The sequence below is a fragment of the Halichoerus grypus genome, chromosome 1 (genome assembly GCF_964656455.1).
Source record: "Halichoerus grypus chromosome 1, mHalGry1.hap1.1, whole genome shotgun sequence".
In the NCBI taxonomy this organism is placed as follows: domain Eukaryota; kingdom Metazoa; phylum Chordata; class Mammalia; order Carnivora; family Phocidae; genus Halichoerus; species Halichoerus grypus.
In genome coordinates this window covers 97,894,163-97,918,403 of record NC_135712.1, presented here as the reverse complement: position 1 = coordinate 97,918,403, position 24,241 = coordinate 97,894,163, and the positions used below count along the sequence as shown (strand labels likewise).

At 31.2% G+C, this 24,241-nt stretch overlaps 1 protein-coding gene across 1 annotated transcript in view; it reads right to left on the bottom strand.

The window, feature by feature from the left end:
* SI (sucrase-isomaltase) overlaps positions 1-24,241 on the bottom strand; it is a 96,380-nt gene that overhangs the window by 67,976 nt on the left and 4,163 nt on the right. The window contains exons 3-15 of the mRNA XM_036083581.2: positions 21,455-21,572; positions 21,053-21,162; positions 19,964-20,115; positions 18,604-18,775; positions 16,897-16,996; positions 15,854-15,966; positions 12,961-13,086; positions 11,134-11,265; positions 10,928-11,047; positions 8,663-8,776; positions 3,895-3,979; positions 2,812-2,929; positions 851-1,022 (exon numbers count right to left, since the gene is read on the bottom strand). Of these exons, the coding sequence (XP_035939474.2) occupies positions 851-1,022; positions 2,812-2,929; positions 3,895-3,979; positions 8,663-8,776; positions 10,928-11,047; positions 11,134-11,265; positions 12,961-13,086; positions 15,854-15,966; positions 16,897-16,996; positions 18,604-18,775; positions 19,964-20,115; positions 21,053-21,162; positions 21,455-21,572 (1,632 nt within the window). The remainder of the gene's footprint in view (positions 1-850; positions 1,023-2,811; positions 2,930-3,894; positions 3,980-8,662; positions 8,777-10,927; positions 11,048-11,133; positions 11,266-12,960; positions 13,087-15,853; positions 15,967-16,896; positions 16,997-18,603; positions 18,776-19,963; positions 20,116-21,052; positions 21,163-21,454; positions 21,573-24,241) is intronic.

Below are 24,241 nucleotides of genomic sequence, written 5' to 3'. Positions count from 1 at the left end.
CCCTTCTATTTCCATTCAGTTTATTTTTTGACTCAAGAATCATTTGATAATGTGTTTTTTAATTTCCAAAGTCAAGAGTGTGTGTGTGTGTGTGTGTTTCCAAAGTCTGTGTGTGTGTGTGTGTGTGTGTGTGTGTGTGTGGTTTTTATTGTGGTTTTTGGTTGGTTGGTTTTTGGTTTTCATTTTGTTTTGTGTATATGAAAGAAAGAATAAGTGATCACTGTAATTTCCTAACACATTTTTCATTATTTCTTTTTATGTAGTGGCCCTGTTTGGTGTTGAATATCAACATTACATACTTTTTTTGCTTGATATAGAGACATCAGATTTTTTATGTTTAGAGTTGCCTAGAATAAATTTTCTCTGCTCTTAAAATTTTGAGACTTTCTCCGTTTTTATTTTTTATCTTTTCTTTTATTTTCTTATCTTTTAAATAGAGGAAATAGCTTTATTGTTTTTTAACCTAAACTGACATTCTAGTATTTTAAATATATTTAGACTTTTGACATTTACCTTTATTACCAATATATTCGGATTTTTCCCTACCATCTTATCAGGTACTTTATATATATTATGTAAGCTTTTTCTATGCTTTGTTTATATTGATATTTGTTTTGTGTATTAATTTGATTTGCTTGAATTTTATTTATTCTATTTTCTCATTCTAATGGCTTAAATATTATAGACATCATTCATATTCTTATTTTTCTCATAAATTCCCTAAGAATAAGGATTGAATTTTTCTGCAACATACCTTTAGTCATTTTATTGAAAATCATTATGATGATAATATTACAAAAGTAAGAGTAATTCACATTTTTTATAAATAACACTGTATGAAATTGCTTACCAATGGTATTCCAAACAAATTGAACTCCAGCATTCCTGTGATAGACTGTTCCATTTGTTCCCATGAAGCAGTATTGTCTCCTAACCAGTGTGCAGCATAGCGTCCTGATCCAGCAAAAGTTGACCGGGTGAGAATAAAGCTTCTCTTATTAGGAAAAACTTTTTCTACAGCTCTAAAAAAAAAAAAGTAAATTAATAAGATTTATTTTTATATAAATATAAATATTTTATCAATCTTTCATACCAATTTTGTATTTATCTATCAATATTTACTTATTTTAATACATTCCAATCAGACAGAGAAAAGAAATCTATTAGAAGTGGTTCAGACTTTCGTTTTCTTTACCAAATTAAATAAACATGTTTTTTGTCTCCACTCAACATTTGTTTTTAACATATATGGTCTAAACTCCTTGAAATCCCTTTATAATATAAAGTTTTTGTAAACTGAACTTGAACTCTGTATGCATTTTTGTGGCACAATGATGCTAATGATATATTAATATCTGTATTTTTAAATATTAGCATGTGATGTTGGAATAAAAGCTACATATTTGAGAGGCATTTTAGTTTGTTTGTTTCTAGAAGTTTACCATCCACAACTACTAATATTATTCATCTCACCTCTACCGATAACTGAGTATTATTGATAATTTTTTCCATAAATGGGAAATATTCAGGAAAAATACAAAAGTTTGATTTAGTATATAAGATTATCCAGACTACCTTAGTAAAAATATAATGTTATTCTCAGGTGGCTATTCTATATTATTATCTTTACAATACTGAACTATAGCATTGCTTTTTGTTTCTAGATTTTATGTATTTATACACTTCAATATATAATGCTCTAGTGAGTTTAAAAAGTGAAGTAAACACTATGAAGACAGTGTATAAAAGCTGTAATATGATGGAATGTTTTGGGAATAGACAAATGTAGATTTGAATTAAACTTGATCATGGTTACTTAATTATGAGAAAATTAAAAATGTATTGAGATCAGGATCTGGGTTTTATTGACAATTGCATTATAGGTCCTTATCTAATGCTTGGAAAATAGTATGCAATCAAGATATGATTGTCCCCTTCCTTTGTTTTTTTTTTTTTTTTTTTAAGATTTTATTTATTTATTCATGAGAGACAGAGAGAGAGAGAGAGAGAGAGGCAGAGGGAGAAGCAGGCTCCCAAGGAGCAGGGAGCCCGATGTGGGACTCGATCCCAGAACCCTGAGATCATGACCCGAGCCGAAGGCAGACGCTTAACCATCTGAGCCACCCAGGTGTCCCCCTTTGTTTTTTAACTTGTTTCTTTTTTATACACAAGTGACACACTGCCTTAGAAAATTAGTTTGGGAGATACTACATAGAAAACTACATTTTAATTGAAACCTTTGATTTTGAAAAATAAACACTTATTTAGAAACACCACTCTCCCAGGCCAATTGTGAAGTTCATGCTTAGAACACCATTATATTCAGAGATAGCAGATTGAATCAAAACTTGAAAGCATAATTTAAATCTACGAATTAAAAAAGAATCACAGTTAAATACATACACTGCATAGTTCTTGATTAACTGAGTTCCAAATTCATGAAGGTTAGTAAGAGTCCTGGTGTTTTTAATGCCTTAATTTTTTACCATGAAAATACTACCTTTCTTTATTTTCTTATTCTTACTATTTTCCAACTATATTAGGAAATTATAACATATATTTCCACACAATAAATATGGAGGTTTCTGGGGGTGCCTGGGTGGCTCAGTCGTTAAGCGTCTGCCTTAGGCTCAGGTCATGATCCCAGGATCCTGGGATCGAGCCCCACGTCAGGGGGCTGTTTCTGTTTCCCCCTCTACCTCTGCCTGCCGCTTTGCCTACTTGTGCGCTCTTTCTGTCTCTCTGCCAAATAAGTAAATAAAATCTTTAACAAAAAAAATGAAAGAGGTTTCTGAATGAAATTGCACTTACTTCTCTGTGGCTATAGCCATGCTGTACCCATAGAGGCTGTGAACATCATACTGCTTCCCCCAGTATTGCACAGCATCCATGCAAATTGTTTTGGAATACAGGAGTTTGTCAAGAATATCTTCGAAAAAATACATAAGAAATGATTTTTAAGAGATATTTTGCCATTGTAAACTTCATAATCCTTAAACAATGTGCTACGTAAGATGATAGTTTAAAAAAAAAAAAAGAAAGACAATTGAAGCTAAGTTCTAATTAGGTCTCCACCCTCTATTCCTGCTGATTAACTGTAAGGTTTGCACTTCTGCTAATAAATATTCTGCTTTCAAATTTCAGTACTATATAAACCCAAAGAAAAAACACTCTTTAAGTATATATATCTATAGCTATATATTTATATATATACCCATTTGTATTATACATCCTATAAATATACACCCATTTTAAAGATTTATAGCTTAGTTTATTTAAATATATTTTAATTTATACATGCAAATCTGTTACACAATTACAAACCATTCAAATCTCTGCTTTTCAGAAAAGATTTTATCGTGCTTTCATTTGCAGGCTTATGTGGTATTGCCATAATTATTGTCGTCTTTCTTCAGATGTACTTATTACTATCTATTCCCCTAAGAGCAAAACCTTTTCTTTGGTTAAATTTTTTACCCATTTTTAAATGGTGAAAAACTTGTCTTTTAGAATATATGAGACATAACTATTCACATTAGGTTCATTCTAAAAACTGCCCAGACTTACAGTATAGTGCTCATGGAAAGAATTTGATCATTTAAATTATAATTTCAAACAAATTTTGTTTCTTTTCATTAATTATTTAATCATGGGCTATTTATCAGTGATAAAGTCAATATGCCATACCAAAATTTAAAATCATCCTCTTTTTCGTAAGCATAAATTTTAGGCCCCACAGTAAAACAAATACAAACAAACCAACAAAAAATAATTGATTTCAGGGTCTCAAAATTGTCTCAAATTTTGTGATTTAGAAATATATTCTAGAATTTACCAGTCAACAAGGAAAATTATTCTCAGTTAATGGTAAGTAAATAACCAAATAAAATTTACCAGGAGTAAAAGGTGGATAATTTAGTTTGTTGTTTTCGCATCCTTTCTTTGAACCTTGAATAAAGCTGGAAACTTCATTCATGTCCTGAATGGATATAATATGAAGAACAGCAGATTTTAAGTAATAACAGAAGTATCTTAGATGCGATTCAGGGGTTGTATATAACCAAAATGTTTTTAATTTACCTAGTTTGAATTATACATATAAAACATTAATTACATTATAAGTATTAAGTAACTGTCTTTTCTAAATAGTTGTATCAGTCTTCTCACTGAGTCCACCATTGTCCATATTTCCAACACATTCATTTATTCAACATGGTTTGCTCATCTCAGCTGACATTTATCTAGGTTCTATGATGTATTTTGCTGGCTGCTAGCTACAGCTCCTTTTGCATATCCTTCAATTCCTACACTCTCATAAGAGAATGAAAGTGAAACAAGGTAAACAGCATTTTAGTATTGTAATGAAAATAGTTACGCCTTACTGAATCCCTGAAAGAGTCTCAGGGAACCCTAGGGCAGCTGGACCGCATTATAAGAACCAGTGACCTAAACATCACTTGGAGGCAGAGTTGTGTTTATAGATTTTTTTGCTGTGCAAACCTAGGCCCCAATATTGTCTTGCCACAGACAAGTTCTGTGACTGTAACTTTAAATAAAGCCTTTGAATGAAAAAGATAATGTATATAAAATCATATATCACACTACATATGCTCAAGAAATAATGAATTTTTTCTCCTTCTCTGTTAATTGCATTGAAGGACTTCTACACATTTTTGAACTGTATTTTCCACATCTCTGTGATATGCAGTCTCTGCTCTCACAAAGGCTTCACACTCAGTCAAGTCCCTTGTTAATTTTGTTTTCCTCAGAAGAAATATATTTTCTTTATTACTCTTCCCTTCTGCCATCCACATCATGCTCAGATGGAGTTAATGTGAAAAATTAAGGTTGCTCAAGGGAGGAACAAAATAAATTTTCATTGTGATAATAGATATTAAAAGGGAAATGTTTCCATTTCCCAAATATTTTCCTAATAGTCATAAAGAAGAAAAATTATATAGTTATTCTAAAGTATTGGGGTTATTTTATTGAAATTACCTGGAATATTATATTCAATTTTGTTTTCCTATGTCCAGTAAAATTAATACAAAGAGATACTATAGTTACACAGCCAATAATTTTAGGTGAACTTAAGTATTTTTTCTTTAAAAATCCACCAATTAAATTAAATTTAAAAACAACTTTAACTGCTGAAATTCATAACTGGGAATTGAGTTGCATTATTTTAAACTTTAAGACTTGTTCAAGACTTTAAAACTTTAAGTTTAAAACTTTAAGTTTAAAACTTTAAGACTGTTTAAGATCTTTTGTATAAAATTATTCTTGAGAAAATAAAAGGCAAAACATTTAACTATGAAATTTATGCTATTCTATTTGAATTATGTATTTACAAATTTGCAAAAAAATTCACAAGACCTTCCAGCATTCACTCCAAATAGACAGTATCTATGTAATTTAAGAATAAACAATTTTTAAAGAAAAATTAATTTATTTCACATGAAAATTAATCAAATGTATTTGTTTAATCATCAATATTACACTGTAAGTTCACTAACTAGAATTTAAAAAAAACTTAAAAAAATAAAAATAAAATAAAATATTTGCTTTATCATACAACCATGTAAACAAGATTAAATCAAATGTATTATTTCACCAGTTCACAATAAAAGGGAAGAGAGTCTTGTGTACTCAAAAAAATAAATGTATTAACCTACTAAAGGAAAAAAATAAATGTATTAACGTACTAAAGGAAAAAAATAAAAAAAACTTTTACACGATTTTAACCATATTTTACAACAAATACAATATTTGCCATTTGATTATTTTTAAAATATCCTGTCTACTTGGCAAGATTGTATTATGAATATATTAAACATACTATACATAATGTAATAGAATTTATTTGTATCTCTTTTAATGTATTTTGTATATTTGCACTTTTGAAAATTCTGAAAACATTTTTCTCTAACTTACATTATTTAAGTGATGTACATGTATTTAATGTCATGTAATGAACTGTATTTAATGTTCATGTAAATGAACTCAATTAGTATTTTTAATATTACAACCAGCAGGTTCAAAGCAATGGAAGGCTTGAGGAAAAGGCCTCAGTGAATTGATAGTAATAAGTACACCTACAGATATTCAAGTGTCATTCAAATTATCCCAAATCGAGTAATGTCCATTTCTAGGAATTGTCAACACCATTTTTAAGGATGTTTCTGAAAGTTCTTTTCTTTAAAATCAATCGAAAATTGTGTATAAAAGTTTGGTGGCTAATAAAATTTTTTTAAAAATCTGTTGGCATTTCACAGCTCCACATTTAAACTCAATCTAAATAAAAATAGCCCAATTTTTCAAATAATTTTTAAAATAACTCAATTGTTATAAGAATCCTATAAAAATGTAGAGAGAATATAACCAAATAATCCCCTAGTTATTTGGATATATGAATTGTTGGAATATATCTTCTCATTGAATTTTAAGTTTCCTAGTGCTATATATTAAATTATTGAGCTTCTTTATGGATGAATTCTGCTTATTAGATTTTTAAGAATGAAATCATAACAACATGATCACAACAATATGTATATTTATTCAGAAAAAGAGGAAGTGATCTTTGAATTTTAAAAACATTGATTAATGCTTTTATTTTGAAATCACAGCTTCAGTCTTAATTATACCAAATACATTAGGCTCTTATTTCTCAAGTATTAAAAGATTATCTCAAGAATGATGCAAAAAAAGATAATTCAAGTATATGTTTATATGCAAAAAGATAATTCAAGTATATGTTTATATGCAAAAATCTATTTTTCAATGACCTTTAAGCTCACATCATTTTCCAAAGTGATTTTAATATTTAAACTTAAAATTCAAAACATTAGCATGGAATTTAAATTAGAAATCTAGTAAATTATAACACTATTTTTAAATTTGACCTAAAAATAAAATTTCAGCAGTTGAATAATACTTTTTTACTGCATGTTCATTCTATCGGAACAAATAATCTGAAGAAATTGAAAGAATTAAGGAAACAATTTAACAGTAGGATTTGGCAGTTATTCAAGTAAGAGTTGGAAGCAGTATAACCACTGCTTATACATCATATAAATTAATTCAGTGATGTTTAGTGAGCTTTGAAATCATACTGATCATCATGTGTTTTGTTTTTTAAGCTTAGTCAAATGTGTATGTATTAGTATGAGAACAATTCTGCCTTTCTCAGATGCTCTTCCTCATGCCATCCCCTCCTTCTCTTTGGAGATGAATCAAGTATTTGTCTCCAGTGGATATAGGAAATGAAGTATTCTCTATGTACAGCACAGTCAGATTCTCTTTTACTATTCCTAAAGTGTCATTTACACTGTAACTCTAATGGACTCTGTTTCCTAAGCACAAACAAAAACAATAACAAAATAAACAAACAAAAAACCCCAGAAACTTTTAACTTATATAATACATTGAAATTGGGACAGGAATAAAAAATAAAACTCAACAACAACAACAACAACAACAAAAAACCCTCAAGAATGGAATGAAAATTTTTGTTATTTCTATCAGCAGCTAGGTATTATTGTGATCTCACTAATTTTGTGTCAAATAACTAAAGCCTTTCCATCTTCATTCTATTCATCATAGATAATCCTGAAGATTATGCTAGCCTCTAACTCAGTTCCATGTCGTCGGCTAAAAACACAATTTTCCTCTTTGTATTTTCCACAACATACCTGATATATTGATGGTGCAAAGTAAACACTTGTTAACTAAGTAACTGATTAAAGAAATAATAATCACTGAATGAAAAATGAGCAATTCATGAAAGTAGAGATATTGTTGTAACCAAGTAGCCAAAGAAAAGTATAGCTATGCCTAAGACATCCATTATCTCCTTCCAAAATTCTGTGCAGTTGTAATACTTTTGAATAAAATCCCTGATGGTCTCTCTGTATTCAGGTTTATTAGCCTTTTTTTCTGAGACACAGAATTCTGGGATCACCAAGTAGTTTCATTCCCCAAATATGATTGCGGTTTCCATAAAAAAAAAGCCTCTAAATAATTGACTATCACCCAGTATCATTCTATACAATAAACCCAGAAGCAAGCAATCAATAGTTACAGATATAAAACTTCAAAGAAACTTTTAAACTTTAGCATTTTTCTTTAATAACTTTACCAGAAACCTAGGATTTTGGTTGTTGCTGTTGTTGTTTATCTTGTGATAAAACACTTAGCCTATTACAATTTTGCTTTGTTCTATCCCATAAATTACGAAAAAAAAAAGTTTCTGAAGGCTGAGTGCTTATTTATTATTGTAGCCCATATTGCTGCAATCGCTTGAATACTGTAGACTGTAATAAATATCTTTAGAATTGCACTACTTATCTCCAAATCTTGCTAACTGTTTTCAAACATAAATTATGAGTCATAACAATATATCACCTTAGGGACAGAAATGAAATTTATTCTATAAAGTGTATTACTGAAGAAGAAAACTCTCAATTTACCGTTTTTAGTTTTCATTCTTTTCTAACTCAGGAACATAACAGGTATGAATTTATACATTCTAGAAAAATATTTTAAGAGTTTTTAATTTCATGTTCAATACATAACAAACCATACCTTGTCAACTTAGTAATTATTTTATAGAAAAATAATTGTGTTAATTTTCTAAAATTGTGGGTTTAAAATAGCTACTTACAATCCAAAGTCCATCATATTTCACTTCTTGATGGAAAATGTTGCATTCATCTGCCCACCAATCTATGCAGTTTGGATTAGTAAAATCAGGGAATACTGTTAATCCTGGCCATACCTAAAAGAATAGATCATTCACATATACACATATAAAAAAGGGAAAATAAATAAGTGATAATACAAAGTTATTGAGTAGAAGATAGTAAAAAAAATATTAAAGTTATAATATTGTACTTCTTCAGGTATATGTGATCCATGTATCATCTATATGTATAATAATATAATAAGTAGGCCTACTTTAAAATGCATTTAAGTGACAGTAAAGTAGAGCGAGACCATAAAGCATTTAAAAAGGCAAAAAATATAAGAGCATGGAATGAGGCTGCTCTTTTGACTGCAACTAAGTTTATTTCTTAGCATCCTAATAGGTTAGGTTAAAAACAAATAGAAATTATATAATATATTCATTGCTTGGTAAAAGAAAATACATTATTTAATTTTCAAAGGCATTTGCTTCCAAGAAATTCAAGTAAAGAAAGTCTTTGTATATTTATTTTTTATTTAATAAATGAGAATATGACACTTGTTATGTGCTGGGTACTGTTCCAAGCATTTTTATAATTATTAGCTCATTTAATCTTTGCTAGAACTGTAGGAGAGAGGTATTATTTTTAATCACCACTTTCCAGATGAGTTATTTACTATAATTAAACCCGCTTTACAGATGAGAGGAGTGATAAACAGAGAAGTTAAATACATTTTTTAAGATCACACCATTAATATGTGGCACAGAAGGAATTCAAACACAGCAATTATGTATCTGAGTCCATGCTATTAAACACTATATATACTAGGCTGTCTCTTTATGATTTATGCTTCTTCAAATTATCTACTTATTACTTAAAATAATGATAGGCAAGAGGAATTCAATTTCAGATGAACTGAAATAAATCATATTGTTTTATATACAAATTATGCATATTGGCTATCTGATCCTTCCATATCAAATGGAGCAGGTCTCAACAAAGTATATTCTGTAAGATATTAATAGGCATTATGAGGAAGAAATTCGACTTTTATTTCCTGATGGAGCTCATAATTATTTGAATAAGACTTTCACCAGAAATTTTAACTTCGATGAATGTAATAAAACGTGATGGTTAGGATATTCTTCATTACTGTAAATAATGCTGGGGCTGGTATGTGCTATGGTGAGCGCTGTGAATTGTGTAGGACTGTTGAATCACAGACCTGTACCTCTGAAACAATACATTATACGTTAAAAAAAAGAAGAAGATAGTAGGAAGGGAAAAATGAAGGGGGGGGAATCAGAGGGGGAGACGAACCATGAGGCACTATGGACTCCGAGAAACAAACTGGGGATTCTAGAGGGGCGGGGGTGTGGGGGGATGGGTTGGCCTGGTGATGGGTATTAAGAAGGGCACGTATTGAATGGAGCACTGGGTGTTATACACAAACAATGAATCATGGAATAATACATCAAAAACCAATGATGTAATGTATGGTGATTAATATAACATAAAATAAAATTTAAAAAATAAATCAATAAAAATTTTAAAAACGAATGAAAAATAAAATTAATTTTAAAAATAATGCTATAATAATTTTTTAATAAATTGACATTATCTCTTACTTTATTTCCTTTGATTAAATTACAGAAGTGGAATTACCAAGTCAATATATCTAGACTTTACAGTTTTTGATATATCTTATAAAGTTGTCTCCAAAAGAATGTTTGTTCTGGTTAAAATTATGCATTTGGGATCCAAACTGTTTCCTAACTCTGCTTTTATTAGCTCTGTGACATCAGGAAAGTTACTATACTTTCTCAAATTCACTTTTTTCACCTATAAAGTAAGAATTCCAATCATAGCTATCTCATTATTTTATTGTGAGGATTAAATATAAATCATAAAATTTAACACCCAGCATAAAAGTGCTTGATTTATATAAGTAATTATTTTACATGAAATTATTAGAATTTTTGTAATCTAAGTTATATTTTGTTAGTTTTGTTTTAATCGTATATAGCACTGAAAATTACCTGTCTTCTTACAAAAACTGTTTTAGAGATCATTGAAATACTTCCGCTTTTTAAAATTTTTTTACACAATTAAAATACTTAAAATAAATTTCCAGATTTGAAAGCAAATACACACACACACACACACACACACTCTTACAAAAACTTTGTGGTTGCACAACAGAAAATCTCAACAACACAACTTTAATGAATATCAAAATTTACCTCTCCAATAAGTGCTGTAGTCCCATCTGATTCATTTACCCACACATTTTTTGCATTTCCCCTATCATAGGTCTTATATGCTGCTCCATTGGTAAGCTTATCTATTGAAATTGCAGGGTCCTAATAATAGAGAGAAGAAACTATAGAAAATCTTTCAAGTGTGAATGTGTGAATACTAAAAATATATTAATATATAATGTCATTACCAAGATGATGACGTATTTCTGTCCATGGTCATGTAAATCTTGAACAAATTCAGGGAGCCCCTGAAATGCAACTTTATCATAAGTAAAGTCTTTCTTGGCTTCCATATAGTCAATATCAGTGTACTGTGTATCCTGAAAATTAGTAGAGTATATTTCAATAAATAGACTGAAAGAACTCTAATCACTTCAACCTTTAAGTCCAATGAATTTGTATTAGAAATATAATGATTAAAAAGTAAATGTACTTAGATCTCTTTTATTTCACTAAAAACACAGTTGTAATTGTTTATAAAAGTAATTTTTCTAATTCTAAAGTACAAAAGCATTAAATAATTATTCACACTTGTTTCAGTGATGATCACTGGAAATTAATATGTTTTATATATGGGAATCATTATATAGAAAACAAAACATAGGGGCACCTAGGTGGCTCAGTCGGTTAAGCATCTGCCTTCTGCTCAGGTCATGATCCCAGAGTCTCAGGATGGAGCCCCAAGTTGTCGGACTCCCCACTGACCCTCCTCTCTCTCATGCTCCCTCTCCCTCTCTCATTCTCTCTCAAATAAATAAAATCTTAAAAATCTTAAAAAGAAAAAGAAAACAAAACATACATATTACATAAAATACTTTAAATATATTTTTTTTAAGATTTTATTTGTTTATTTGAGAGAGAGAGAGGGAGAGAATCTGAAGCAGACTCCGTACTGAGCACAGAGCCCGATGTGGGGCTCAATCCCACAACTGCAAGATCAGGACCTGGTCCGAAACCAAGAGTCCGACACTTAAACCACTGAGCCACCCAGATGCTCCTAAATATTCTTTACATTAAAAATTATATCGGCTGTAAAAAACAGTCTATATTAAAAAACTGAATGTGGGGGCACCTGAGTGGCTCAGTCATTAAGCGGCTGCCTTCGGCTCAGGTCATGATCCCAGGGTCCTGGGATCGAGCCCTGCATCGGGCTCCCTGCTCAGCGGGGAGCCTGCTTCTCCCTCTCCCTCAGCCTGCCGTTCCCCCTGCTTGTGCTCCCTTTCTCTGCCAAATAAATAAATAAAACCTTTAAAAAAAAAATGAATGTGATGTTCACAGTTAAAAATGTATTCTGTTCTAGGGGCGCCTGGGTGGCCCAGATAGTTAAGCCTCTGCCTTCAGCTCAGGTCATGATCCCAGGGTCCTGGGATCAAGCCCCACATCAGGCTCCTGGCTCAGCAGGGAGCCTCTTTCTCCCTCTCCCTCTCCCTCTGCCTCTCCCCCTCCTCATGCTCTCTCTTTCTCTCTGTATCTCTGTGTCTCAAATGAATAAATAAAATCTTTTTTTAAAAAAAAAGTATTCTGTTCTAGTATAACTCATAATCAGTCCTTACAATTTCAAGAAGACCTGGCCTTAGGGGAAGAATGAAGGGGGGGAAATCGGAGGGGGAGACGAACCATGAGAGACGATGGACTCTGAAAAACAAACTGAGGGTTCTAGAGGGGAGGGGAGGAGGGTGGGGGGATGGGTTAGCCTGGTGATGGGTATTGAGGAGGGCACGCTCTGCATGGAGCACTGGGTGTTACGCACAAACAATGAATCATGGAACACTACATCTAAAACTAATGATGTAATGTATGGGGATTAACATAACAATAAAAAATTTTAAAAAAAAAGAAGACCTGGCCTTGTGTATGGATTTAAAAAACACTTTATCATTTAAATGCAGCTTAATAATCCATACTTATATCATATCATATCATATTATGTATAACGCTGACAATTTCCTACATTTATTATTATGTGATAATATTTAACTCGGTGTATATTCCCACAAACCCTTCATCCCACTTACAAATGGTATGCTAGCATTCCGATTTCTTTGTACCACTTCTTTCACTACATCAAGTGACTTATAATTCCAGCGACTCAGTTGGAATCCAAGACTCCAATATGCTGGCATTGCTGGTCGTCCAATAAGCTTGAAATAAATGGATGTTTGATTAATTTCAATAAAGAGTGTTAAAATTATTATTAACATGTTTCTTATTCTGTTATCTCTACTATTTATTTAAGTTAAATTACATATTTTGAACAAAGATTTAGTGTTATCTGAATTCTGTGTCCTGGATATTCTGTTAGAACTTTATTATAAAACACTTCATGTTTTGTCACTCATCTTTGTTTATTTTGTGTTAAAAAGTTAGAAAGTTAGCTCTTAAGTAAGTAGTATTTGCAAAGATATATTTTGCCAAGCATGGAAAGTTAAAAAAGACAATATAAAAATAGCATCAAAGAGAAAAAGAAAATTGTCCAACCACACTCTCACTTCCTGTAGCAACAGAATGAATGAATGAGTGAATGAATGGTCCTCATATAAGAAAAAATGTTTAAAACTATACAATTTCTATCTTCTTATATTTCAGCGCTTATATTTCTCCTTTTTGAAATATTAATATTAAGTAATGTTTAATGTTTAATTAATAAACTTTAATTAATATTAATATATTAATAAAATATATGTTCTTTAAGGCTCAGACCCAATTATTTTATCAAGTAATCTCATTCACATGCAGGGCTTCTCCCCATGGGCCAAATAGAGTCTCTTCTCCTCTCATTCTCTGTGGCCCAAACAAGCTCAGCACACATCAGCAACAGCATACCAGTGTGTCACCATAACAGAGGACCTGTTTTTGCACCTGGAAATATGGGTGTAACTAATAGTAATTATTTTCACTAAAACTTAGTATTAGGTTATATAAAGACACTTGTAATACAAGACTTTATTGGCATGATGGTTTTTTTTAATTAGGCGCATATATATATACTTCACGATTTCTCTATCATATATGTTTAAAAAACTACAATGTAACATTTTTTAAAAATTACTTGTATTGGGTTATTTTATTCTATTCATTAAACATTAAATTTATTTTAAAAATAAATTAGTATCAAAACTCTCAAAAAATTAGCATTTTTAAACTCATTTCATCTTATGTTTCATAGAATTTCACTGAAGATTTTGACATGTAATTGAAATGTCTTTGTGTATTATACATGTATATGACATAATTTATTTTTAATAAAAGTATACAAAATATTATTATATACCATATTAATTCATGTATTATTTATCTTATAATTTATATATAAACATTGTTTTTAAAACTATTTGGGCAGTCAAATGAATTAAATTTTAAATTTTAAAACATTAAGACAGCTAGTGGGTTAGCTTATACAGAAAAAAATTTGTTTTTCTTCAAACAAGAAATAAAGTTTCTTTTGCCTACTCGCTACATAACTTAAACCTCACTTAAATACCGCAGTGATTAATTCTATACCACAATTGTATCTTATTGCTCAAATTCAAGCCTCTGCAAGGCTACCCATAAAATGGCACAAGCACGTGCACTACTATACATATGCTACATTCATACATCATGCATGACTCAAACTCAACTACTGCTGACCACAGACTCTACTCCGCATGTAATATGCAACAATCCCAGCTAATGTCTCACAAAGCCAATGTAAAATTCTTTCAAAAATGTGCTATTCACTGTTTTGATGGTGTAGTAACCATACCCAAAGTCTGTATAAAGCTCAGCCTAACACTGTAATTATGATTTAGTATTACAGACTATACATTTCGTGTGCTTTTCTGAAACTCATATTTATTAATAGGAACTTGGGAATTGTTAGACACTGTAAATTATTTACTTGTGTATCCTACCTACTCTTATTTCACATTTTTGGATCCTAACTAAAGAAAGTTTTTGATAGTAATTACTTCTCCTTTAACATCATTTAGCAAATGGGAATTGTATGTCAAAGATATATCAATAAAACAAGATTTTAAAAATTGGCATAATCCTTAAATCTTATGCCAATAAAAAGAACTTATTTTTCCATACTAACACCAGGAATTATATATACCAACAGTCACAGGAGAACAATTGTATAAAAGAATTATATAGAAGAAATACAGAGTTATACTTTAGAAGCAGGCTCTAGGTAAGCCCTGGATTCCTTACCTCTCTAAGACCCATCTTGGACTTAGGTTCATGAAAACATTATTTAATAGGAAAGCAAAAGTTGCTTAGACAGAAAATATGACTTCAGACTATGTTTCAAAATCTGCCCTTCTATGCCTGAGCATCAGAGCCAATTTGCCTGAAGTTTACCTACTGTGCATTAACAGCAAATTTCACTAGCCTTCCTTGTAACTCACTTGCCTTTAGGATTTTTATCAAAGGGGTGTATGACCTATACATCGTTGCCTATTCTCAGCCTTGATGATAAGATACTTACTGTGCATTAACAGCAAGTTTCACTGGCCTTCCTTATAATTCACTTGCCTCTAGGATTTTTATCAAAGGGGTGTATGACCAATACATCCGTTGCCTATTCTCAGTCTTGACGATAAGATACTTCCCTTTGCTTTATCTCATAAAACTAGGTCATGAATAAGTAAAGACTTAATATGCAACATTTCAAAGAAATCCTACTCCTGAACTCAGCTGCCTAGAAGCAAGAAACAATTTGATACCAGAAATATACACATTTAATATATGCATAGGCTTCATGGTATTGGAAAAAACAAAAACCACCTATTCACACCTGAAAAATGGTAAGACTTAAAAATCCATTCAACTAAGAGGCCCCAGATACCTTAAATAAAATTAGACATGTGAGGTGTAAGAAAAGTATGGTAGAAAATAATTTTATAAAATAAATGTAAAACATACCTCTTGATACCGTTGAACTACTTGTTCTGGTGTATCTCCTAGAAAGATGTAAAAGTCCAGAATTCCACCAATAACTCTGTAAGTTACTATTGGAGTAGGCTGAATGAAAATTTCTGCAAATAAAATTGGAGAAGCACATATAAATAGTAAAAATATACGCATTGATAAAATAATTGAAGTGTTTCATATTAACCACATATTTTTACACGGCTTTCTAAATAATTAAGGTAAAATAAGATACTGAAAATAGGAAGAATATAGGAAAAAATAGAATGCCACTATATATGAGGTTTATGATAGGATATCTCAGATGTTTCTTTTTACAGATGTTGGCAGAATCTTTCCCTGGATCCCCTGCATAGCAACGGATCAGTCCTTTTACAACAAAAATATTTTTTTTTCTAAAATTGCATTTCAATTAGTTATTTTAATTGAAGATTCTCTAAAAGATCTTATTATCACATACCAATATCCAAGAAAAAACTATAAAAGTTTTTATTGTTTTCTCAATGTAGACAATAATTGCCTGGATAACCATATAACATATTGTTCTTGCTGGGACATGGTTCAATTTTGTAGCTTTTTATTATCACTGATTCATCTGTTAAACATTGGTATTGCACTCACAATATTTAAAAAAAAAGATTCTACATTATTTGAATTATGATAAACTAAAAAATTAATCTTCCTTCTTTCTCTCCCTATATAGACCTTTCTCTTTTTGTTTGTAGTGGTATATTAACTTATCTTAATAAGTGAGGTTGTGGAAATAGGAATAATCTTTTTCGTGGATGTGTTTCAATGTTGCTCTGAAGGGAAAAGAAAGTGCCTGAATATCACAACATAGTACACTCTCCCCACTGATATGCAAAATTCCATTGTCATACTACTACGAAAGAAAGCTGCTTGTAATAATTTCACATACTAAATCATTAACAATAGAGTTTACTCTGACATACAGTACCTATGATTGAAATAAGAGAGCGGTTCTAACATTTCAAGTTAAACCTCATTTAAATATATTACAGATAAATTACTCTTACCCATTGCATTGCTGTTCATTAAGAAAACACCAAATGACTTTCCAGAATTATCTTCAATGCACATGAAGAATGTTTGATGGCCATATAAATTATTATTATTCTGTAAGGCAAAAATTTGAAAATTAATTTTTGAAGTATATTTAAAATTAAAAAATATATATATTTAAAATAGCCCTTATCTATTCCAATTTGTTTCTGTAATTTATCCTCATATCTCTAATTTTCTCTACTATACTTAACATATGAAACACTGTAGCAAAAAATTAATTTATTTTGATTATTAATATGTTAATACATAAAATATATAACATATTCATTAGACTATGAATAGATTACTTAATTTTCCTTTATGTTTTATTATGATTAAGTGAGTGTTAATAGGCTATTAATGATAAGAAAATGGCATATTTATTCATTATGCCCCACGTATGCCCAAGGCACTTCAGGAAATTCCAAGATGATGTCTATCCTCAAAGAACTTCTGCAGTATGTTTGCTGTGAGCTAAAAAGTACATGAAATGGTTGAAACCAATTGCAAATACACTTGAAAGGTAAAAGGAAAAAGAGTTCCTGGCTGGATATGGAAGGTGAAAGGAAAGAATATATGGAAAATAGTGAGGAAGTTCTCAGCCTAGTGTTTATTAATTGTTCATTACAGATAGTGATGCTATAAAAAAAGATTGGTAGAATCATTATTAGCAGTTTATTAGTAGTAGGTCTCTACCAAATGAAGCTCTTTAAAGCAACAACCTACTTATTCATTTTTGGGGAATGAAATAGTTAGCACTGGCATTTTAAAAATCACTAAGAATTGACTTAAAGCAATCATGAATCGATAAAAAAAAATTTTCTTAATGATAGAGTCTTTGTCCTGAAGAATCTCATATTTTAGAAATATAGACAAATATATACACAGATACTAACCTGTGGTTATTGTCATACTAAAATATGAATAAAGGGTTAGAAAGTAAAGACTAATTCTGCATGGGGAAGTTTGGGAGAAGTTCTTAGGAGGTTAAACTTCAAATTAGCTCTCAGTGACTTATTGTACAAATGATAAAGAACCTCAAGTTTCAGTACTTACAAAGGGAACTGATCCCCTGTGCAAATATTTAAACCTATGGAAGATTTTCATATGTTATGGAAGAGGAAAAAACAGGCATAGATGTACAATATGATGTCCAATGGATAGGCAGACACCATATCATACAAAGTGATATAGAACAGTTAGTATTTAGAATGATTCTAGTGTAATGACTAGCCATGGATAGATTTGTTTTTGTTCTTGTTTTTGTATCTTAAGTAAGCTCCATGCCCAGCATAGAGCCCAACATAGGGCTTGAACTCACAACTGTGAGATCAAGACCTGAGCTGAGATCAAGAGTCAGACGCTCAACTGCTCAACCAACTGAACCACTCAGGCGCCCTGCCATGGATAAGTTTAAACATAAGAATGACTGAAAAGAGAATGACAAAATATAAAAAGAAAAAGAAAATATTTATAAACTAGATACACTTATTGAAGCATTCATAACATCTGTTGGTTAATTTTTGAGTTAATTTAGGACTTTACTATAAATCCTCACCCCTAAAGTACACAAGCTTCTGGATTAGGTATCACTGGCATCAAATAAACAATGGTTTCAAATAGGCTAAAATCATCATCTGCTCCAATATATTTTATTTATTAAAAAAAAAGTTCCTTACATCACCAGGAAGTTGATCACGGGTAAAAATTGGCCATGTTTTCCAGTTTAAATCATGACGAAATCTCTTATGAATATGTTCCCCAAAGCCATAGACATATTCACTGGGAAGTTTGGTTGAGATCTGTAAATATTGGTCGGAGTATACCAGGGGACCAATGCTGGTGTCAAACCTGTACAATAAAATAAATAAATAAGTGATCTGGAAACATACAAATGTTCTATCAAAGAAGGGTCTATATGTTATCATCCAGAATATTTCATTTTAAATATGTCAATCTTGAGCTGTGATCATTTCTTGGGAATATATGAATTACATCATAAACAGAATTTGTTAATTCTATTGACACAATTTGCTTTATCACCACCAATATGATTCTTCGTTCACATTCTTTCTTTGAATCTTCATCACAATCTTAAAGCATAACTACCATTATCAATTCCATTTTACAAATAATACAAATAGGGAAAATTAATTCATGTTTTCTAAGGTGACAAACTGGTAATAAGTAAGCCAGATTTCAAACCCAGTTCTGCCTTTCTCTAGAGACAAAGTTGTAAAATACAGTACCATACTGGCTTTCACACCTCTAACATATATATTAAGATTAAGTTCAAAATGATTTTTCCAAAATGAAAAAGACTGTATGTTTGATGCATATCAAATATATACTACAAGAAATGTTAAATGGTATTTAATACTTTCATGATTTAACAAAACGTCAATTGTAAATTATCAAACTATATTTTAAGAAAAATAATTACTAAGATTTGATCTTGACAGCTGCTTAGTTAATCTTCTTAGAGACATGAGAGCATTTATCTTGAAAATTACTAAATCCCTTGCCACAAATGTCCCCCAAAATACATTCATAATGAAGGCATTCAGGCAATATTTAACTTAACATATATTTATCATATATTTTTCATATATATATATCATATATGCATATATGAAGTCCTTTAATATTACTATGGGAATTAGCCCCTTTCTGAATAGTAACTATTTTATCCTACAAATTGGCAACAGAATATGATAAACAATGCGGAAAGGACACAATAGGGGTTCTAATTATGTAAAAATATAGGCAAGGCTAAAATTCTATCAGTGAAGCTCTTTACCTTCACTTTTGGTTGGCCCCAATTTGTACATTTTCATTCACTTTCTCATACGTTTCATCCACAGGAAATAAAACCCCTTTTCCATTATAATCTTTATAAGAATGTATACACACCCTCTTTGGGGAGGAAAATTATTTTTTCTGAAAATGCCTTAAAATTAAGGCGTTCCTAAATCTGTGATAATAGAATAAAATTGACCAGTTATTTAACCTTATAGAAATGTAAAATAAGATACTTACAAAGTTCTCATATTGCTTTTTCTAATAACTTTGATGCTAAATGGATTTTCTATAACCTGCACATCATACAATGTATCAGTAGCTGCGGTTCCAGTAAATTCTCCTACAAACTGATGAGGAACTTCATATCTTCTATTATTTGGATCAGTAATCTGCAAAGATTTAAACAAATTAGCATTATTTGAGTCAAAATCATTATTTCACTTTCCAGTTCTGAATTAAGTATTAAATGCAAGTTTTGAATAAAAAATACTAAATTTAGTAACTTAATAGAGGAGCTATTAATCTAGACATAAACTTAATTTTAACATTGTTGAATGCTTATGCACAGAATTGTATAAATTGTCAAGGAATATAGAATTGATTATAAAAGTAATATATATATATAATATAAAGATTTTTAGTGACTGATTAAAAAATATAGAGAAATTAATGATACTATTACTAAACATTTATTTTTGACTAGTATATTTTTGTGAATTTAATTATTCTTATTGCTTTTCAGTGTTCATCCCCTTAGAAATCCCATGAAGATTTTAAATTTTGCTAAAAATAACCTCTTAATTCCTGTGAAATTGCTTTACAAAAGTACTATACAAAGGATATGTTGTTGTTTTCACTTCCAAATCCAAAAGACAATACAAGTAAACTACTTGCTTAAAAAATAGCAGGAATTAGTTTCTTTAAAATCATGAATAAAAGTGATACCAGTAAAAAGAACTAGTAAGTAAAAGTCCCATTTATACAGCACAATTAATATGTTTCTCAAATTTTAAACTAATTCTTCATCATAGTCTGTGGTTGAAATAATAAAAATGACTAAAGTTTATTGAGTGTTTATTCTTCTCAAGACACTATATCCAATATTTTACATTGACTATATTATGAAATTCTTCAAAAATAACTGCTGGACGAACTGTTCTCATGTTACATTTCAGGAAACAGGTTCAGGAAAGTGGAATAACATGTTCAATTAGTCCTTTGCTTTCGAATAAATATTTCTTAAGAGGGAAAATGTCTTGGTAAGATGAAGGGTGTGCTCATCACTGCTTTTCATGATTAACTCCCCTTTATAAATAAAATCCAAACCTTAAACCGGAAACGATTGGGTGTCTGATTTTGAGTTGTGAAGAGAACACTAGGAATGTCATTTCCAAATAGCGTAGGTGAAGATATCCTGTTTAATGTGGCTTCAAGTCCTTAAAGGAAGAAAAAAGTTGGCATGAGTGATAATTTTGTTTATAAAGATTAATAATTATTAATTAGCTTTATAATTATATTGCCTTTATCACAAATAATGACTTCTTTTATTATTTGGAAGATACAATTATGCAAAAAATAAATCCTTGATATAAGCAATTTAAACATTCTTGTGTACAAACTTCCCATTTGATTCTATTTAAGATATTTTTCCAAAGAAAAATTTAAAATATATTTTTTGTTTTCCACTTAAAATATATTATATTGGATCACCATGAGAACATTTCTCACCAGTACTTGTTGTTGTCACTTTGTCAACATTGTAGCCATGGTTATCTACGAAGAAGCACCAAGGAATAAGAGAGTGATTCCATGGCTTCCAGCAGCAAGCTCGCATGGCACAAGCTGCCTGATGAAACATTTATAGAAGGAATCATAGGATTAGTACTGTGATCATGTGTCAGTCTAAGCATTCATTCATTCCAATAAATGTTTGAATTAGATGTTTGAAAAAACAAGCTTCTTTATTCAAGCATATAATATGTTAACATATCATCTATTCTCTTGTTCCTTTCACTTGGCAGAAATAGCAATGAATTAATTACACCCTACCAGAGACTGATGCTCTGAGTTGTGATTTATCAAATTAACATGTCAACACACATTATTAGAAACCTATGGTTTTTCTTTGTTTGCTTTTAATTTTTTTTAAGATTTTATTTATTTTATTTATTTGACACATAGAAAGAGAGAGCACAAGCAGGAGGGAGAAGGAGAAGCAGACTCCCCGCTGAGCAGGGAACCCGAGGTGGGGCTCGATCCCAGAACCCCAGGATCATGACCTGAGCCAAAGGCAGATGCTTAACCGACTAACTACCCAGGTGCCCCAACTTCTATTTTCTTTTTTATTTGAGTATACTACTCAAAGCAATCTACAGATTCAATACAACCCATATCAAAATACCAACATTTTTCACAGAACCAGAACAAATAATACTACAATTTGTATGGAACAACAAAGACCTAAGTAGCCAAAGTAACCTTGAGAAACAAGAACAAAGCTGAAGGTATCACAATCCCAGATTTCAAGATATACTACTAAGCCCATATTTTTTTTTTTTTAAAGTTCCTGCCCTGGTCACCTGGGTGGCTAAGCTGGTTAAACACAGGACTCTTGATCACAGCTCAATATCTCTGGGTTGTGGGATCGGGCTCCCCGCTCAGTGTGCAGAGCCTGCTTGTCCCTCTCCCTCTCCTCCCTCTCTCTTTCTCTCTCTCCCCCAAATAGATAAATATATAAAATCTTAAAAAAAAATAAAAGTTTCTGCCCTATGAGTAATTATAATCTTTTCTGTTGTCATGTAGTCAACCCAGAAAAATTGAATTATTTTTTGTGTATCAATTAAGTATCAAGCTGCAAGTGAGGCTATAAAGATGAAGACATGCCCTGAATTCAAGCCTACATAAAATGCTTAAGGCAGTTATTTCCAGCCACTTATTAGTTTAGTATTTAAGTAAACTAGTTAAACTAATTTTATGTGCCAGGTGCCACAACAAGTTGCAGACATTTCATCCAGTGAATAACGCAAAACACTGAACTCTTGAGTAGTTTTATGATCTGTATGGAAAGATTGTGTGAAGTGGAAAAAATTATATATCCTTATATAAAAAGTGGAGCCACATGGTAATGCTGTGTGTTAACATTCGTATAATTAAAAATATACTTAATATTTGAATTTAATAGTGTGACACACTTTCATAATTTGAACATCTGTGAGATGTTTTTTCGTGGTTATTTGCCTTGAAGAGAAGTTTAAAGCCTACATTTTTAGTAGCTGACATGCTAACTTCTCTCCTACTTTAACATCAAATTAAAATGGCTTCAGATACACATACACATGCACACACACGTATACACATACATACGTGTCCGTTGCAAATGGAAGTATAATTGGATCTGATATTTTAGAGGGTCATTATCTATCAGAATATAAAGTATGTGTGACTTCTATCAGGAAATTTTCCTTCTAGTTATAGAGCTTATAGATATACTCCCAATAATACAAAGAGATAACTACATAAAAATTGTTATTTACAGTAGTATTTTTTTATTTTTTAAAGATTTTTTTATTTATTTGACCCAAAGAGAGAGAGCACAAGCAGTGGGAGCGGCAGGCAGAGGGATAAGCACACTCCCGCTGAGCAGGGAGCCCGATGCAGGGCTGGATCCCAGGATTCTGGGATCATGACCTGAGCCAAAGGCAGACACTTAACCAACTGAGCCACCCAAGCACCCTGCAGTATTCTTTCTAAAAGGCTTTTAAAAATGTTGGTACAATGGGCGCCTGGGTGGCTCAGTCGTTAAGCATCTGCCTTCAGCTTGGGTCATGATCCTGGGGTCCTGGGATAGAGCCCGGCATAAGCATTGGGCTCCCTGCTCAGCAGGAAGCCTGCTTCTCCCTCTCACACTACCCTGCTTGTGTTCCCTCTCTTGCTTGTCTCTCTCTGTCAAATAAATAAATAAAATGTTTTAAAAAAAATGTTGGTACAAAACAAAGAGGTAGGATTAGATGTAGATATACTGATTTGGGAAGGTGTAAAGGTGCTAAGAAAAAAGAAATAAGTAAATTACAATCATATTTTACTAAAATAAAAAAAATATACAGTAAAATGGAGTTACATGAAATTCTTTCAAACATACTGTATTGGATTCCTAGGTCTGCTGTAACAGCCATAAACAGGGTTGTCTGAATCAACAGAAATTTATTCTCTCACAATTCTGGAGTCTAGAAGTCCTACCTCAAGGTGGTAGCAGAACCATGCTCCCTCTAAGGCTCTAGGGAAGACTGCTTCCTTGTCTGTTCCTAGCTTCTGAAAGCTCCTGGTAATCTAGGATTTCTTGATTTGAAGATACCTTACTCCAATCTCTACTTCTATCTTCACACTGCTTTCTTCCCTATAGTTCTCTCTATGCATCCCCTTCTCTTATAAGGACACCAGCCATTGGATTTAGGCCCCACCCTAATCCAGCATAAACTCATTTAGCACTTAATTACATCTGCAAAGATCCTATTTCCA